The sequence below is a fragment of the Brachyhypopomus gauderio genome, chromosome 5 (genome assembly GCF_052324685.1).
Source record: "Brachyhypopomus gauderio isolate BG-103 chromosome 5, BGAUD_0.2, whole genome shotgun sequence".
NCBI lineage: Eukaryota > Metazoa > Chordata > Actinopteri > Gymnotiformes > Hypopomidae > Brachyhypopomus > Brachyhypopomus gauderio.
In genome coordinates, this window is record NC_135215.1 from 31,901,857 (window position 1) to 31,916,615 (window position 14,759).

General features: G+C 45.8%; 2 protein-coding genes across 5 annotated transcripts in view; both read right to left on the reverse strand.

The window, feature by feature from the left end:
- Positions 1-93: 93 nt before the first annotated feature.
- cd151 (CD151 molecule) lies at positions 94-7,621 on the reverse strand. Of its 3 annotated transcripts, none has more exons than XM_077007144.1 (9): positions 7,511-7,621; positions 5,782-5,866; positions 5,440-5,631; positions 3,859-3,933; positions 3,390-3,410; positions 2,878-2,982; positions 2,391-2,546; positions 1,075-1,161; positions 94-984 (listed from the first exon to the last, which is right to left on the reverse strand). In XM_077007144.1, the coding sequence occupies exons 2-9, from the start codon at positions 5,863-5,865 to the stop codon at positions 925-927; spliced, it is 780 nt and encodes a 259-aa protein (XP_076863259.1). In that variant the 5' UTR covers position 5,866; positions 7,511-7,621; the 3' UTR covers positions 94-924. The 3 variants fall into 3 exon arrangements, with proteins under 3 accessions (XP_076863259.1, XP_076863260.1, XP_076863261.1); XM_077007145.1 differs by having other exon boundaries at positions 5,782-5,891; positions 7,511-7,592; XM_077007146.1 differs by lacking the exon at positions 3,390-3,410.
- A 990-nt stretch (positions 7,622-8,611) lies between these two features.
- Positions 8,612-14,759, reverse strand: part of pus7 (pseudouridine synthase 7) — a 14,388-nt gene continuing 8,240 nt past the window's right edge. For both annotated transcript variants that reach the window (XM_077007141.1, XM_077007140.1), the window contains 10 exons: positions 14,254-14,331; positions 13,810-13,938; positions 13,392-13,517; positions 13,203-13,264; positions 12,837-12,997; positions 11,681-11,807; positions 9,863-9,964; positions 9,567-9,696; positions 9,276-9,367; positions 8,612-9,109 (listed from right to left, as the gene is read on the reverse strand). In XM_077007141.1, the coding sequence (XP_076863256.1) occupies positions 8,973-9,109; positions 9,276-9,367; positions 9,567-9,696; positions 9,863-9,964; positions 11,681-11,807; positions 12,837-12,997; positions 13,203-13,264; positions 13,392-13,517; positions 13,810-13,938; positions 14,254-14,331 (1,144 nt within the window). In that variant the 3' untranslated portion in view covers positions 8,612-8,972. The remainder of the gene's footprint in view (positions 9,110-9,275; positions 9,368-9,566; positions 9,697-9,862; positions 9,965-11,680; positions 11,808-12,836; positions 12,998-13,202; positions 13,265-13,391; positions 13,518-13,809; positions 13,939-14,253; positions 14,332-14,759) is intronic.

Consider the following 14,759-nt stretch of genomic DNA (forward strand, 5'->3'; position numbering starts at 1 on the left):
TCAGTGTTAGTTGCTGTGTCCCTCCCTCCGTTCTTCTTTTTTTTACAAAACAAAAACCAAAAATAAAGTGATAAAAAAATACTAGTGAAGGTCTAAAAGTGATTAACTTTATTGGCACTATATAACTTTTGTGAATGCAGCAATACCAAAAAATATATGTGAGAACACTCTATTATTCAGAAATTAAAAGCGTAATAACAAAATAATGTATTTGTAAACATTGCAAAGTACACAGTGCAATGAAACTGAAATGTTTCATAAAAAAAAAACCTGACAAAGTCAGTGACCTCTGGACATAATCGGTTAAATTAATGGGATGAGCAGTATTTTAGAGTACATTAACACTTACATTGTACAGTGCAGACTGGTACACTGGGACATGTTTCAGTCTTTCTAGTGCATTTGGTTCTATGTTTGATTTTATATGTATTTTTGCTGTTTTACCAACATAGATATCCTGCTTAAGAAAACAGGAGTTTAAATTGTAACTCAGCATTCTCACACATTTGATTCAACTCTAATAGGCACTTCATAAATAGGATCTGGGTCTAATTAAGCTGAATAATATATCACAGGGTAGAGGAAATGCTCAACTGTGCAGGACTAAAATATGAATAAATATTTCAAAAGCAACTTTACCAAATCCTTTGGTGATTCTTGATCGGTTATAATGTCTATAGCCTATATAATATATAGGCTCAAGTCTCCATAAACACAAATATACTTAGATTTTCTGCAGATATTCTTGTCCTTCTTATCAAAACTACTGCCCTGCAGCCCTTTTGCCTGGGACTCTACCCTTAATTACCGTACACAACAGTATTTACATTGCATAGTAGCACAAACCAACAGAGGATAATAAAGACAAACATTAAGCAGCAAAGACTCTGTGCAGTTCACGTGTCCGAACGCAGCACTCGTGGGTCAGTAAGGTTCCTCCTTTAAACTTCTGTACAGACAGCAGGTGAAGAGCATTCCAAAAATCTTTAAAAAGAAGCGACAAAAATAGCAGGTAAAGATTGGGAAGTGGTAAAAGCTTACATTCATTAAGAACGCCATGTTAAGGGCTCTTACCTGAAGACTTGCAATTCCAATAGCCACTGCACCTAGTATCTGCAAATGCTGGAGGATAAACTCCTCCAATTTAGAGATGCAGCCACCCTGAGAGAAAAAAATAGCTCCTCAGAAATGTACCTTTACATTTACAACTCAACAGTTGTAAAAAAAGCCAAATGTTCTATTTAGGTTCAGAAATGACTAAAGAACTTAGATAATTACTGTGGACCTTCAAGTCCTGTTTCTGGGTTGTAAGCAAATGCTACAAAATAATCACATTATTTAGGCTAGACTTACAAAACCTTTCAACCTGACAAGACTACACACAGCAGATCAAGCTGAATATATTATTTTTTGATGTTCATTAGCCTTTTACAGGTTTTCCTCAATTACTCAGATGTATGTACCTACTATTCTACAAAGCTGACCCATTTTATTTGCATGCATTTGTGTACAATAAGAACTCTGAACAACAGTGCAGTGTGGAACGTGATTCTGGCCAGTCACCTCCCAGTTAACTGTCCTACAATGAACAAGAGCGTGACGTTTGAGGAAGAAAAGACTGGATGAGTATGACAGGAGGGGATAATCAGGAAGACACAAGTCATTGAAGTATTTCAAATGACATTTGGTCCTTTGGGCAGGAGCCCAAGAGGACTGGCCATGATGTCTGGGTGGATAGGACAGCCTAGCTCCTCCCTCCCTGTCAATCAGGGCAGTGATAACCAATCCCACTCGTCGGTTGTTTTACACAGTTTTGGGCAGCACTCTTCCCAAGTTGTGTTCAACTAGAGACAGCAGCTCAAAATAATGTTGGAGTAGGCTTCATATGTCCTAGAGGAAGATTAACTGAGCTGTAAGTTAGGAGCTGTTGTGCACTAGGTCAAACGTAGCTAGCACAGGCTAAATTGGGAGAAAACTGAGTACAAATATTCCAATAAAGGTTTTATTCTTTTAGATTGGTGTGCATAGGACAAATAAATACATAGGTCATTTTGCCCAACAGGTAAAGTATTCTGGGAAAGATGTTTAGTGCTTTGGTAACTGCACTTTGGTTTGGTAATGCAGATTGCATTGCTCTGAAATTAATGCTATCGAAAAAGTATTATTTACTAATTTCGGCTGAGATGAAAGAATTTCATAAGGAACTGTTTTATTTTCTAGTTACCTCTGGGGCATTTTGCCCACAACCAAATGTAGTAAAACATATTTGAATGAAGTAACTTGATAAGAGAACATTGTAGAAAAAAGGTTTCTCTGTGGATCACAGTGAACACAGTGAACAGTACCGCACACTACTGTTGCTAACAGAGCTGCACGTGTGTGAGCCAGACCTCTACTCTGTAGATGTTGGATGGGTGGTCTCTCAGTCCACAGCGATCAGAGGGGGTCTTGCAGCAGCTGTCAGGCACCAGCCGGCCGGCAGCCAGCTCTTCCGCCCAGGTCCCCTGACGCCAGTCCGCAGAGCTGTTGCTCCCACAGCATTTCAGCTGCCTCACAGAGCGGCGGGAAAACAGTCAACAATCAACGTCACTTTGACAACGGCCAGAGGCGCAACATGCTACTCAAATGACACAATCAACAACATTATAGATTTAGCACGTTTGAATGATGGGTGTCATTAAAAAGCCAAAAATCTGTCTCATCGTTCAGTCCCAGAAGCAGCACACACATTTTCTTTGTCCACGGCTGCACGTGTTAAAGATTAGAACACTGCATCTCAACATCTCTCAGTATCGTACCACAACATGCTACTGTTTGGCACTTAATTCATGTCAAGTTTCCACCCGAGGAGTTTTATTGATTTCCAAGTACTCTTACATCCTGCTGGAGTCTGTCCACGGCTCTAGTGATGTGCTCCTGACCAGGCCTCTGGTATTTCTGCACCATGGTCTCTTTAAGGTCGTTTCTCAGCTCCTCATTCAACTGTAGACAAACAAGAAAGGCCATTAGGCCAGAGATGACAAGGTACAAACTAATTACCTGGTGGATGAACACTTCAACATGACAGCGTTGCAGTTTGTAAGGTTTATGAGCTTTGTAAACTATATGATATTTAACTATATCTATATCACATTTCACATATTTTATGTAAACTAGATTGACAAAATCATAGTATATAACAATGGTTCAATTATATAACTAATATATTGGTAATCTCCAAGTAATTATAGTTTTTTTTATTACACACAGACGTCATACATTTTATATTCACTTTACATTCTGCATAAACCAGAGTGAAATGAAAGTGTGGTGTTGCTGGAGACTTTGGAAAGTGTGAGTACAGTGTGACTCAGAGGGGGAAAGAACATGAGAGTGTGGTAATGGTTTACCTGGTAGCAGAAAGGAAAACACTGCAGAGTGGAGAAGTGGAGGGAGGGAGGGAGAGAGAAAGGGCTCAAAAACATGGAGAATCAGTCCACAGAAGGCATGCAGGCAGTCACGGGCAGCACTAACAGAAGAAGGGTGTGGTTCCAGCAGGATAACGTAAAAATCAACTCAGAAATACTGTTAAAATGTCTCCTGTTTACAAGGCATGTTAAAGGAAGCATTTCAATTTTAAAAATATACATTGTTTTTGGACATTGCTGACCAATCAGAGTTTTAGTATGGTATTACATGCACCTAGAAGGTTTTTAGATTAAAAACGTTTAGAAGAGAGAAAAGGGGTTCAGAAACCTCAGGAACACAGAACATATACGCAGAAGCAGTATCAGGGAATGAAAGAGAATTGGAGAGGGTCTCCTGACTGGAGATCTGACTGAATCACACAGAAGAACAGCGTGAGCGGTGCCCCTTTACCTCTTGATAATACACATAGGCCAGAACTCCAGCAGTGATCTCCAGGAGGAAGATTAATAGCAGCAGAACAAAGAACTACAAAAGAAATTTCAGAAAATAATTGAATTAAAGAATTGAATTAAAGAATTAAAAACAAAGTTGAAATGTTCAGAAATAGATAATAGCATGTTTAAGATGTTTGAGCATATATGATAGATACGATGTGGTAAAAATGAATTTATTTTATATATATGATATGATAAATATAATGTGGTAAAAATGAATTTATATATATATATGACTGAATAGCTACAGGGCTACTGTCCTGTACTGCAGGACTGACCCTCCCTTTAACTGACCTTCCCTTTAACATTATCACAACCTGTTACGTGTCCACATTCCCTCTCTCTTCCTCCCTAACCTCCCTGCAACTCCCTTCCTATATAGAGACTTGAACTCTCTAATTCAAGCTTTTCCCACCCCCCCCCCCCCCAACCACCCCCCACCCCCACCACCAGTGCCCATCATTCCACAGCTGTGACTCAGTTGCCCACTCGGTAGTCTTAAAGGCACACAGTACTTTATTAAATGACATATGTTTACAGCACCATGACCCCGCCACTGATTCCATATAGCCTACATATGAGCCTATATAGAGAACACTGATGGCCTGTTCATTTATGCCGGTAGGAAAGCAATAATGTCTTTTGAACACTTTATTTCACATTATACCAACATATTAAACTAAAATTTATATTTGGGATAATATCCCTGGACATTTAACAATACCTCTGTATATTATTAAACGCAGTGCTATGGGAAAAACAAATTCCACTATTTTTGGGATGAAGTCGAAGACAATGATATGTAATCTATGTAAGCTAGATTGACAAAATCACAGTATATAACAATGATTCAATTATATAACTAATATATTGTTAGTTTCCGTGTCCTTTCCTGTCTTTAAAACACACCCCAGCCTTTGTTTGAGCTTCCCTATGCCGCTAGTAATGACTTTCTTATTATGTTCTGGAGATCCTACACAGGTGATTAACAACATAGGCGCTCCTATGGTTGCCTTTGTGGGCAAATATAATATAGCAGAGTGATCTGGTAAACGTGAAGGTTAAAAACATCTGTACACCAATTACTCCCCCCCCCCCTTCCTCCATTTTCTCCCAGTTTCAGCTGTTATGCCAATTGCCCCCACTGACTAGTGGTCTGTCCCTGATCACATGACCCCTACCAACCCTGCACACACTTCCTCCGAGACCCGTGAAGCCCAAGCCCTGCTCAGTCTTCTCAAACTGCTGAACGCACTCGGAGGAGAGCACCGACTGGCCTTGTCAGCATCAGTGACCCCACGGTGGTCCCTGATTGGCTAGTGTCACTGGCGTCACCAACAGGGTACGCAGCGATGCAACTCCTCACACACACAGCACCGACTTTGCTCTCATTCTCCCGGCCACAGACGGCTGTGGCATCGTTACAGCCAGAACCGGTGAACTCCCACGCATGACGGCGACCTCTTCAGCCGAGTACATATAGCGTCGCTCGGTCTCGGGCACTACATGTGCACGAGTGGCCGTGCTCCCCACTCACCACTATCAGGAGTGTCCTGCTCTCCTTAATGGTGGCACAGCAGCCCAGGACTCCAGTGAGCACCACGACGGCTCCCGCTGCGATGAGGACGTAAGCGGACAGGGAGTACGTGCTGGAGGACAGCAGGCTAATGTACTCACTCTTATCCACCAGGGTCCACAGCCCCACCGCCATCACAGCACCCCCAGACAGCTGGGGACAACAGAGGGGAAGATTAGAGGCTTAATGTACATACTGTACTATTATGATGACGTCTCTAAATCATGATATATATCCATACATGAACCATTTGCATGGAGGCTTATTAAGGCTATGGGAATGTGGTTTTTGACCCAGACTGACCCAGAAGAGCAGGTTAAAGATGAAAAGCAGGTATTTGAGACAGACCGTCCCACAGTTGTTTGTCCTTTCCTCGTCTGCCACCATCCTGAGGGAAGACAATTAAAACACATCTAGGCCAATTAAAACACATCTAGGCCAATTAAAACACATCTAGGCCTGCAGACGTTCGAGCAGTTCTGGAGTAGAACCTTCACGTACTTTTATACTGTAGCTTGTGCCATGATTTTTTTCATCCTCCCTACATTTAAAGATAAAATTGGATATCAAGATATGGGTGTGAATATTTTCTGCATAAAAGACAGCCAGTTGAAAAACAGCCAGTTTGGAGCAATAACTCAAAACAGTGAGACTATGACACCATCTGGATATCACGAATGTCAACTCATTGGGAAAACTATTCAAATCAGGCAAATCTATTCTAGCTTGGGTTTTAGGTAGACTTAAAGGAGACTTTCAAACGAGAAATGTAACATTTTGAAAAGTCCCGTTTCATATCACATTCCTGTGGTTGCAAACAGGCATCAAATCTTCTCATGGTGTGACTCTTGACCCCTGGACTGACGTTCGCTCGCGTGTGTGATAGAGAGCCCCAGCAGGCAGGGGGCCAGAGACAGGCAGATATATCTGTCACTGTCTGAGTAACACTACCCTGCAGTCTCCACTGCAGTCGTGAAATGAAGTGAGTCTCACTGTGCGTGAACAGATTAAAACACAATGGCTGAGTCACTTTTACACATGTGTGTAGTGGTCCAGGTGGGTGTTAATTCACTTATGACATACAGCTGTTCTCACAGAAAATAATTAATTGAATATTATATATGTTATAGCTGAAAATGGTTTGTGCAATCACTTGTAACGCTGTAATGGAGTAATGCTGTGATGTTTAATAATAGATACGGTGTGTCATAAAAATGTCAGTGAAAAAGCTGTGAAAGCAAAGATATTGAACAATCACGTATCTGATCATATGTAGCTCCACAGTAATTATTTTAGACCAGCTCTGTCTGATATAGAACTATTTATTGCAAACCGCATGCACAATACAAGGTTTTGAAGTTTCAATAGACCTGATAAAACTGGGCAGATCACAGCTCATCCTTTGATTAATATAGCCGACAGCATCATCCAGTTTAATTATACAAGCCTAACATAATGCACCATCTCTTCTCCTAGAACAGGATATATATCCATCATTCGACAGAGAAGAAACACCCAACCTTTAATTTAAACCTCTCCGGACTTTAATTTACTCCTTAATAAATTTGCGCCACTTTTATTCCTGATATTCACATCCTATATAATGTATTCATATAAATCAGTGTAATAGTCAATGCTGTGTCTCACAAGCGCTCTTTTTAAGGATTCTCAAACATTTCTTGGACGCAATGAGCCCAACCCACGGTACATCATGAGGGGAATGTGCGGTATCTACCGTAATTCAGTACAGATCCACCACAGATACGTGCAGCCTGGTTAGTGTCTGTAAATACTCCCGGAGATCCACAATACACATATCACTACATTACGCCTTAGCTACTCTCATCCTCGTCAAAAACTATAATACCGAGGGCGGAAAGTGGTTAATAAAGATTTAATCACTGTTTACTAATATTTTACAACTACGAATCATTTTCTTCACTTTATTCAGTTTATAGAAGTTTATTCGTAGTGTAAAGGTCATAAATTAAAAACAAAACACACACCAAAGCTTTAAACAGCAGAAACTCACCTGGTGTCACTGCAGATATATTAGATTAGAATAACGTGCGGCTGCCCAGTGGTACGAGGCTATTCCTACAGTAGTGGTGCTATCACTAGAGCCAGTGTTGGTGTGTGGGTGCACACGGGGGGGGGGGGGGGGGGCTACGCGGGCACACATCAAGGGCATCACTACTGCAACAAACTCCGCCCCTTTTAGTGACTAGAGACGTACGTGTTGTGTAGTTACATAAACAAAATCAAATGAATATACATTCAGGGTTGTACTGTACTGCATTGTACTGTTTTTTTAGATTATATATATTTTTCAATTACCTACCACCACCTTGAATCCCGGGTCAAACTAATTCAGCAAATTTAGACCAAGTAAACTTAGTCAGGGCTCCAATCACTTTCACACGCGAACACGGGACACAATGTTGAGAAACAGTCGATGGCCGCAGTGAGACAGTTACATGATATTGTGAAAGTGGAGACTACGTGAACACATTAAACAGGGACTCAAGAACTCACATTAGACTACTGTTGGCATAACGGTGTTGAGAAATGTGATACTTTCAACTACGACTCAACAGTTACACAGAAATATACAGTAACGACAAAGACGAATGTTACTATGCGTCTGTAATTAGATTAAAAATACTTCACGTCATTAACATTTCCTAAAATGTAACTTAGAACTGTCGACGGAAGTTAGTTACAACTCTTTGTACTCCATAACATAATGAAGCCACAAGGGGGCAGTATAATCACTATGTGGTAACATGTCAACGAAGATAGATCACGTCTTTAAACCAGCAGGCAGGTCACATGTCACAGGTCAGTACTGCGGCACGTGTGACCCCTTATTTACATACTATATATAGGGACTATATATAGGTACTGTCTTGAGCCCTAACCTGAACGTAACCACAACTTTTAATGTCTTTCCTGTGATGCAGTGAGGAAATGCAGGGATTTAAAATGTAAACAGACTATAGCAGAAGAGATAAGGTGAAATAATTTAGATATCAAAATAAAATAAAATATTTCAGTTATGAATACTATAAGCTTTTTAATATTGCTTTTTTTCTAGACATGATTAATAATTTCTGCAAAAGTGAACGTTGGATCCAGAGAAAAAAATAACTGGTATTTATTTGTCCTTTTTTTTTATACACCAAGAGAGAATTCCAATATCACACAGTAGATGGACACAGGGCAATCTCCACAATTCAGGGTTCATTTTGAAAACCAAGCATCCATCTCGCTCATAACACCATATTAAGCAACAATTCAACTTAACTTTTACAGTCATTGTCTTTCCAGACCAAGAGGCCTAAATGTACACTTTAAAAATTCCAAAAAAAAAAATTAAGAAAGCAAATATTGAACATCAAGGCTGCGGTGCACCTGGACATATTTCCTGTATTCTGAGCAGTGGCTCAAAACTAAACTTCAAGTGAATGATGACACTCGACAGACGGTGGTGCTCAGTTCAGCCATACGGTGTTGAGCTGGGTCTGGTTCTTAATGCTGGTGTCCATTTTCAGCACCTCTCTAATGGCCATGGTGGCGTAGGTGGAGGGGGGTAAGGAGAACTCCATCTTCAGAGCTCTGTATTTGCCCTCTGCAGGACCACACACAAGAGAAATGAGGGGGGGGGGGGGTCATTATCAGACACACTGAGGAGCGAGGAACGTCCTTCAACATGCACCTGAGAAACGTGCTAAAAAGGTGCCATGTTACATCTAAATGATGCTGCTTTAGATGCGAGAAGATCTCGAAGGACTCACCTGTGAGATAAACCGGGTGGGATTTGCCCTCTAGTTTGTCTACATCTGTGTAGACCAGGGGGACTTTGGGGTCATCATAATTGATCAATTCCCTTTCATATTCAACAAGGAGAGAGGACAAAAGATTGTGTGTTCATGAGTGTGAGGAAAAGTACATGAAGGGGAGACCAAATTTAGAGAAGACACTAGAACAGTGTTGTGCGTTACATTATGCTCAGTGCATTTCACAGTTTTCACCATCACATTGAACTAAGCACCAACGTGACTCGGCTGCACTGAGCCAGCACTGACCAGCTGACGTCACTGGGGCGTGTGAGGACACGGCGGTAGGCTCCAGCCAGGGAATAATCACGCACTTTATGCCTCATGTTATTAATGTCCAGGTCATCAGCCGCCAGCAGCTCTTTGTAACCTTTACCAACTGCAGCACAAACACAAGAGTGTGGGACACACACGTGTATGCGGCACAAAACACGGTCAAAACACTAGACAGAACTGGAGATGGCCCTAAGCAAAGATCACAAAATCTGCCATTAAAAAGGACTTTACAGCAGACCTGGGAGGAGATGAAGCCAGTGCTTACTTACCCTCGTGTGTGGGGTAGATAACGTCAAATCCAGGCAGCGGCATCACAACTTCGTGAATGGACTGTTCCTCTGCCTCGTCAGCAGACAGGACATGCGCGGTGCCTACAGGACACCACCACCCCAAACACACACGCTACGTCAGTACCAAACCCCCAAACCCACACGCTACGTCAGTACCAAACCCCCAAACCCACACGCTACGTCAGTACCAAGCCCCCAAACCCACACGCTACGTCAGTACCAAACCCCCAAACCCACACGCTACGTCAGTACCAAACCCCCAAACCCACACGCTACGTCAGTACCAAGCCCCCAAACCCACACGCTACGTCAGTACCAAGCCCCCAAACCCACACGCTACGTCAGTACCAAACCCCCAAACCCACACGCTACGTCAGTACCAAACCCCCAAACCCACAGGCTACGTCAGTACCAAGCCCCCAAACCCACACGCTACGTCAGTACCAAGCCCCCAAACCCACAGGCTACGTCAGTACCAAACCCCCAAACCCACAGGCTACGTCAGTACCAAACCCACACGCTACGTCAGCACCAAACCCACACGCTACGTCAGTACCAAACCCACACGCTACGTCAGTACCAAACCCACACGCTACGTCAGTACCAAACCCCCAAACCCACACGCTACGTCAGTACCAAACCCCCAAACCCACACGCTACGTCAGTACCAAACCCCCAAACCACGTCAGTACCAAACCCCCAAACCCACACGCTACGTCAGTACCAAGCCCCCAAACACACACGCTACGTCAGTACCAAACCCCCAAACCCACACGCTACGTCAGTACCAAACCCCCAAACCCACACGCTACGTCAGTACCAAGCCCCCAAACCCACACGCTACGTCAGTACCAAACCCCCAAACCCACACGCTACGTCAGTACCAAACCCCCAAACCCACACGCTACGTCAGTACAAAACCCCCAAACCACGTCAGTACCAAACCCCCAAACCCACACGCTACGTCAGTACCAAGCCCCCAAACCCACACGCTACGTCAGTACCAAACCCCCAAACCCACAGGCTACGTCAGTACCAAGCCCCCAAACCCACAGGCTACGTCAGTACCAAACCCCCAAACCCACAGGCTACGTCAGTACCAATCCCCCAAACCCACAGGCTACGTCAGTACCAAACCCACACGCTACGTCAGCACCAAACCCACACGCTACGTCAGTACCAAACCCACACGCTACGTCAGTACCAAACCCCCACGCTACGTCAGTACCAAACCCCCAAACCCACAGTCTACGTCAATACCAAACCCCCAAACCCACAGTCTACGTCAATACCAAACCCCCAAAACACACAGTCTACGTCAATACCAAACCCCCAAAACACACAAGCTACGTCAGTACTAAACCCCCAAACCCACACGCTACGTCAGTATCAAACCCCCAAACCCACACGCTACGTCAGTACCAAACCCCCAAACCCACAGTCTACGTCAATACCAAACCCCCAAACCCACAGTCTACGTCAATACCAAACCCCCAAAACACACACGCTACGTCAGTACTAAACCCCCAAACCCACACGCTACGTCAGTACCAAACCCCCAAACACACACGCTACGTCAGTACCAAACCCCCAAACCCCTAAGCTACGTCAGCGTCGTGCCCCCATCGGCACCAGCCAGCCAAGAGGCCCAGTGCGTTTCAATAGCTGCTCCTTATCAGGACTCTATGACTGCGACCTTTAAAAAGTCCACCGTCCTCACAACCTCCTGCAGCGGGTGTCCAAATCACATGACCCAGCCTCGGCCCCCACACTCACACTCAGGGGACACATCCATACCTCCTTTAAGAATCAGGTCCCCTTCCACGGCCTTGAGGCCATAGGCCTCCACCCTCCGGCTGACCATGGTGTTCCACACGAAGCTCTGGTAGCTGTGGATGTACATGAGTCTGTTGTTGCGTGGGATCTGAGGGAGGAGAGAAGAAGCTGCTGAGGGATCCACAGGAACGGCGAGCGCGTGCGGACACACCGGGCCTCGCCGGGTTTCAAGGCGTCCTCTTAATTCTGGGCCTCAAGGAGAACAGGCAGTGGAAGACGGTATGAACTAGTGTTTCCCCTGGAGACGGAGCGCACCGCTACAGCCGCTCGTGTGTCGCTACAGCCGCTCGAGTGTCGCTACAGCCGCTCGTGTGCCGCTACAGCCGCTCGTGTGCCGCTACAGCCGCTCGTGTGCCGCTACAGCCGCTCGTGTGCCGCTACAGCCGCTCGTGTGCCGCTACAGCCGCTCGTGTGCCGCTACAGCCGCTCGTGTGTCGCTACAGCCGCTCGTGTGCCGCTACAGCCGCTCGTGTGCCGCTACAGCCGCTCGTGTGTCGCTACAGCCGCTCGTGTGTCGCTACAGCCGCTCGTGTGCCGCTACAGCCGCTCGTGTGTCGCTACAGCCGCTCGTGTGCCGCTACAGCCGCTCGTGTGCCGCTACAGCCGCTCGTGTGTCGCTACAGCCGCTCGTGTGCCGCTACAGCCGCTCGTGTGTCGCTACAGCCGCTCGTGTGTCGCTACAGCCGCTCGTGTGCCGCTACAGCCGCTCGTGTGCCGCTACAGCCGCTCGTGTGCCGCTACAGCCGCTCGTGTGTCGCTACAGCCGCTCGTGTGCCGCTACAGCCGCTCGTGTGCCGCTACAGCCGCTCGTGTGCCGCTACAGCCGCTCGTGTGTCGCTACAGCCGCTCGTGTGTCACGTTGATGCAAAACCTGTGTGAGCTTGCCCGTGTGTGTGTGTGTGTGTGTGTGAGCCCACAGTGATGGAGTGCCCGCCCTGGGCCATGTGTACTTGCGCGCTTCGCCGAGGAGGAGTGTGTGTGTGTGTGTGTGTGTGTGTGAGCCCACAGTGATGGAGTGCACGCCCTGGGCCGTGTGTAATTGCGCGCTTCGCCGAGGAGGAGTGTGTGTGTGTGTGTGTGTGTGTGTGTGTGTGTGTGTGTGTGTGCGCGCCCTCACCAGCGCGAACGCCGTGATGATGTTGTTCTTGCCGTATTTGGACAGGCCTCTCAGGAGCTGACCCTCCACACAGCGCTTGACGGGAAGCTTCTTCAACGCCGCTTCTGGATCCTGCGTGCGAGCCCATTCTTCTCTACACTTCACCAGATAGCCCTTCTCCGCTGGAGGAAGAGAGAGGAGGAGGGGTGGAGGAGTGGAGAGAGGAGGGGGGAGGGGCGGAGACACACGGGGAGGAGGAGAGATGCTCATTCAAGCATCATATTGCATCCCAGAGGAAATGCATAAATATTATATTCAGATGCGACTTCATTTCCACACTAAATGGGGGTAAAAACGATCACATTATAAACACGGTGGATGACCAACCCCCGGGTCGTGGTTTCAGGATGAGATCCATCACCTCTGCCCAATTATTCTGCAGGATAGCCCTGCCAAGAGAGAAAAGATCACTGAACAAACAGAAGCGTCTACGGAACGGATGAACGCTGGAGTTACATGTGTACAGAGTTTAAAGGGGTTTTTAACACGCACGCAAGCGTTCAGGTGTATATTTACCTGCCGACCTGGTGCGTGGGTACGGCAGTGGTCCCAAAACGCTGCATGCCGTAGTAGTTGATGAAGCCCGTTTCCCTGAGTGAGGTCATGGCCTGCTCCACCTGCTCGTCAGAGCCCGAGATGTTCCTGCAGACGCAAGGAGGCAGAAGCTGCCAGCTCAACCCTAAACCATCTTCACAACGACACACGTTTACTCAGCAGCTGAAGAGAGTGGGCCGTGTAAGACCTAAATACTAACAGCCCTAAATAGTCTCCCGAACTTGCAAAGCTCAACAAGCTCAAGTACGTGAAACGTGCCCAACAGACGGTGGCGTGTGCCGAGGCGAGAGTGAACCCGAGGGCTCAGCGCCAGGAGAAACGAGGTGCCCTATCTAGCGTGTGCACTAGAGTGCAGTATGACCTTGAAGTGCACACCAACCTGAGCACCACTGTGAAGTGGTTACCCTGTAGCTCGCCCAGTTTCAGAGGATGCTTTTTATAGCTGAAGTTTCCCAGCTTGAAGTTCATCAAGCACTTATTGAGGTGAGCTAATCTCTCGGCGCTGATTCTGAGGAGATGGGAGGAGAGACTTTCAGATTGCTCAAAAACAATAATACAAAAACAACCCCAAAACAAACATGTTTGGGATAATCACCCTAGGTGGGATTACAGTAGTGAGGCATCAGGACAAACATATAGTAACCGAAAGCATTAACATCAGCTTGGAGAAAACAGTAAAGGACCACACTGTGAAAAACTCTGGACAGCAAACAGAACAACCATTCTAACATTCTAACCCCCCCCCCCCACACACACACAAACACACAGGCTGCACTAATGACATTCCTTCCTACAATGCAGAAACCAGTGTTTGCACACTCACTTCAGCACAGCAATCTCCTGCACTGTGATGGCTCTTTTGTCTTTGGTACCCATGTAGGAGAAGACGTTGGGTCTCACCCTGAGGACAGCATGAACACGCAGGGTTAGAGGACAGCAGGACACAAGCATGTGACAATGAGCTCAAAGACAGACCGTTGATAGTCGTCAAGAGTGCAGTACCACTCCAAGACAGCCTGCTGACAGTGGTCAGAGTACAATACCACTTAAAGGGTCGAGAACGATCGCTAAAACCCAGACCCTTCTCATAAGTCTACAATCACAGAATATATGAAAACACGAGGAGTGTCTTGGATAGATCAACGGCTAACAGCCTTTGCATCAATCACAGCTTCACAAACAAGGGTCATGGGACTTCTTCAGAGCTCTTCTGACATGGTGGAGCAGGGAACTCTGGGGGGGGGGGGGGGGGGTTCTGAGCAGGACAACACACTGAAGCTACTTTCACTTCTTTGTTTCGTTTTTGCCAGACAGCTCTTGCCTAATTTT

Excerpts from the sequence above, each read along its gene's own strand:
- cd151 (XM_077007144.1), bottom strand. The coding sequence starts at position 5,865 with ATGGTGGCAGACGAGGAAAGGACAAACAACTGTGGGACGGTCTGTCTC. Across the intron at positions 2,547-2,877 it reads TGGACAGACTCCAGCAGGAT|CTGAAATGCTGTGGGAGCAA; the intron begins GTAAGAGTACTT and ends TCTGTGAGGCAG. Across the intron at positions 985-1,074 it reads TTGGAATTGCAAGTCTTCAG|ATTTTTGGAATGCTCTTCAC; the intron begins GTAAGAGCCCTT and ends TTCTTTTTAAAG.